General features: G+C 42.3%; 1 protein-coding gene across 1 annotated transcript; it reads right to left on the bottom strand.

Moving 5' to 3' along the window:
* Positions 1 to 1,056: 1,056 nt before the first annotated feature.
* On the bottom strand, positions 1,057 to 2,474 carry ppp1r27b (protein phosphatase 1, regulatory subunit 27b). The gene is made up of 3 exons (XM_059344020.1): positions 2,252 to 2,474; positions 1,545 to 1,695; positions 1,057 to 1,221 (listed from the first exon to the last, which is right to left on the bottom strand). The coding sequence occupies exons 1-3, from the start codon at positions 2,472 to 2,474 to the stop codon at positions 1,110 to 1,112; spliced, it is 486 nt and encodes a 161-aa protein (XP_059200003.1). The 3' UTR covers positions 1,057 to 1,109.
* Between the last annotated feature and the right edge of the window lie 578 nt (positions 2,475 to 3,052).

Below are 3,052 nucleotides of genomic sequence, written 5' to 3'. Positions count from 1 at the left end.
TCAAGCCACAATTGATCAAAATATGTATTTTTTTGTATTTATTTTAAGACATCATTGTTTTTCCCGTTTCTAGATATTTTTACTTCTTTAAATAATTCTTACAAAGAAACATTTACTTACTGCACTGGCAGATAATTTAGTCAAATCTCTCACTCTGTTTACTTTAATAATTGTCTCTGTAGAGGTTTATGATGATGAATCTCTGGATCATAATGATCCTGTTGATCTGAACTCTGATCAGATGTTTGTTGCTGCTGGAAACCAAAGAAACACTGAAACTGTTTGATAAACTTTATTTCAAAAAGTATAAAATGTGACATACAAACAACTAATGAATCTAGTGTAACAGTCATCAGAAGCAATAATAAAAATAAAACAACTCATAACTTCTCATTCACTGGAGAAACATTTGATAGCAACAAACTGATCAGATTCACTGATCACAGCTTCAGCAGCTGAAGGAGATTCTCATCAACATGTTTCAGTTCAGCAACAATCCAAAAGCATCAATACATGTTTACTTTGAGCCTTTATAACATATTCATGACAATCATGAAGAACAGATTCATCTTCCACAACTGTCAGAAGCTCTAACAGCAACACGATCCGTTCGTTTCATCTCAGTATAAAAGGTTGTGAGCTCTTATTATATCAGAGTCAGAGGTCAGAGTCAGAGGTCAGAGGTCAGGGGTCAGAGGTCAGGGGTCAGGGGTCAGCCCCTACCAGTCCTCTCCAGCAGGAGGCAGCCAATCAGCTGTCAGCCTGACGTCTAGAAGAGCAAAGCTTCTTCTCCTCCAGGCAGAACATGTGAAGATCTCCAGCTGAGGTTTCAGCGTCTCACAGCCTAAAAACCAAAACAGATCCAGAAACTTCTTGATGGATCTTTTGTTGCAGCTCTTTCTTCTTGGTGACCTCAGAGTCTCAAACACTCAAACTAGAGTCGTTTGTTTCCTGTTTCAGAAAAAAAGCTTCTGAGCAGCTGACTGAACCAGCTGCTGACTGGCTGAGGAGCTTCTGTTCCTGCAGACTGAGACGTTCAGGATCAGGATCTAGAGAATCAGGATCTAGAAGATCAGGTTCAGGATCTCGAGTCTGTAGTGGATGAGGATCTAGAGTCCCATCAGCTCCAGCAGCTCCTTGTTGTCCTCCTCGATGAGATCAGCTGGTTTCTCTCCACAGTCGTTCTCCAGCTGAGGGTCAGCTCCCACAGAGAGGAGGAACCTACAACAAACAAACAAACAAACAAACATGTTTACTCACAGAGCTCCAAACCTGCTGCACTGTAAAAAATAATCTGTTTCATTTACGTCAGCTGTGGATGTCACCAGAACATCACCGTAAAAATGACAGTGAGTTGGTTTTCTAATGTAAATTTAATGTAAATATTATCAAAAACTGTAACTTTGACTGAATATTCCCTTTATTTTAGGCTCATTGTGTCCTAGTGAAAATATGGTATTTCCCATTTAATTTTACATGAATTAAACTGTGTTTCCTCCAGTTTAAAGGTTTAGTATTATTGTTAATAAAGAGCAGCGTCTCACCGTGCGATGTGAGGGAAGCCGTCGCTGCAGGCCATGTGCAGCGGCGTCCAGCCCTCCTCGTCCCTCTGATGGACGTCTGCTCCGTGTTCCACCAGCAGCTTCACCGTCTCCAGGTTCCCCGAGAGGACCGCCTCGTGGAGCGCCGCCATGCCTGCACACACACACCAGGATCATTAGAAAACATGTTTTAACATCGATAGTGCTGTTAAACAATACGTTATGTTTCAGATTTGTTTTTAAGTAACAAATTAATAATAAATAAAAATGAATAACCATTTGCCTTTTTGTTTGCAGCTCCATAACAAATATCAAAATAGTGACAGGAAATATGGTCAGAAGAAGTGAAATGCCATACAGGACAAACTGTTAATGGGTTAGAATAGTTAAATAGTTTAGTAGATTCTATAAGATTTAAAGTGTTTGTTACAAAGGTGTCACCATAGGTTCCTATGGGTTAATGTCTGAATGAAGTTCTGGAGGGTTATGAGGCGTGTCGAGTTTAAACAGTTTTCACTAGAAAACACATTTAGAAACCAAATGTTCTGCATCGCATTCAGTGAAAACGTTTTATTTTGTGTTGAAAATAAGGAAAGTCAAGCAGAGTTCTGTTCAATAAACATCAGAAGATTATTATTATAATGTGTCTAAGCTGAGCTGCTGAAGGAGAAACAGGATTATGAACTAGTGAGTCTGATAGAATAATGAACCTGAGAGGTAGACGGTGTCCAGGTCGACTCTTCCAGCTCTGAGGAATCGTCCGATCCGCTCCAGCTCTCCGTGTCTCACGTAGTCCAGGAAGAGGACGTCGTTGGGGAAGTGGACCGACTTCAGAGGAGGAGAAGAAGACGTCTTAAATCTGATGTCACAGGTCTGGGCGTACGCCTTGATACGCACATTCTGGGATAAATCCTTTTTGTTGGAGAATTTCATCCTGGGAAGAATTCTGATTTAGTCCTTGATTTAAAAAAAAAACAGAGCAAATCCAGCAACAAAGATCAGATCTCCAGGTCTGAAGAGGTTTTCCTGCAGACGGATCAAGTCTCCTGGTCTCTGATGTGGTTTCTCTCTGAGCGAGTCCCTTTCTGTCTGTCAACACGCCTCCCGGCCCTCTTTTTATAGTCTCTGAGGGTCTATTTCAGGACGGGACACACCTCCAGACCCAGTAGAGAGATCTGGAAGATGAGTTTCTCTGGTCGGATCGTCTTCCTCCTCCAGTCACACGTCCCTGAAACTACTCACGTCTTCAGCCAGTCACCTCCAGACCAGAGACCAGAGACACGTAGCCATCGTCCTTCAGTTGGCAGGAGAAACCCTACAACTGTCATCTGAGGACCGTTCTGGAAGCTGAGGTCTGATTTCTCTAAAGTATTTCACCAGAATGGTCGTCTTCAATTACAGCTTGTTATTATTGACAGTTGACTCATACTGGACCCTTAAAGAGGGAGGTGACAGCCCAGAGGAGGAGGAGGAGGAGGAGGAGGAGGAGGAGGAGGAGGAGGAGGAGGAGG

Source organism: Centropristis striata, chromosome 1 (assembly GCF_030273125.1).
Source record: "Centropristis striata isolate RG_2023a ecotype Rhode Island chromosome 1, C.striata_1.0, whole genome shotgun sequence".
Classification (NCBI taxonomy): domain Eukaryota; kingdom Metazoa; phylum Chordata; class Actinopteri; order Perciformes; family Serranidae; genus Centropristis; species Centropristis striata.
The sequence above is the reverse complement of the archived record's forward strand: the minus strand, read 5'-3'. Positions and strand labels throughout refer to the sequence as shown.

Excerpts from the sequence above, each read along its gene's own strand:
- ppp1r27b (XM_059344020.1), bottom strand. The coding sequence starts at position 2,474 with ATGAAATTCTCCAACAAAAAGGATTTATCCCAGAATGTGCGTATCAAG. Across the intron at positions 1,696-2,251 it reads GGACACCGTCTACCTCTCAG|GCATGGCGGCGCTCCACGAG; the intron begins GTTCATTATTCT and ends GTGTGTGTGCAG. Across the intron at positions 1,222-1,544 it reads GGCTTCCCTCACATCGCACG|GTTCCTCCTCTCTGTGGGAG; the intron begins GTGAGACGCTGC and ends TGTTTGTTGTAG.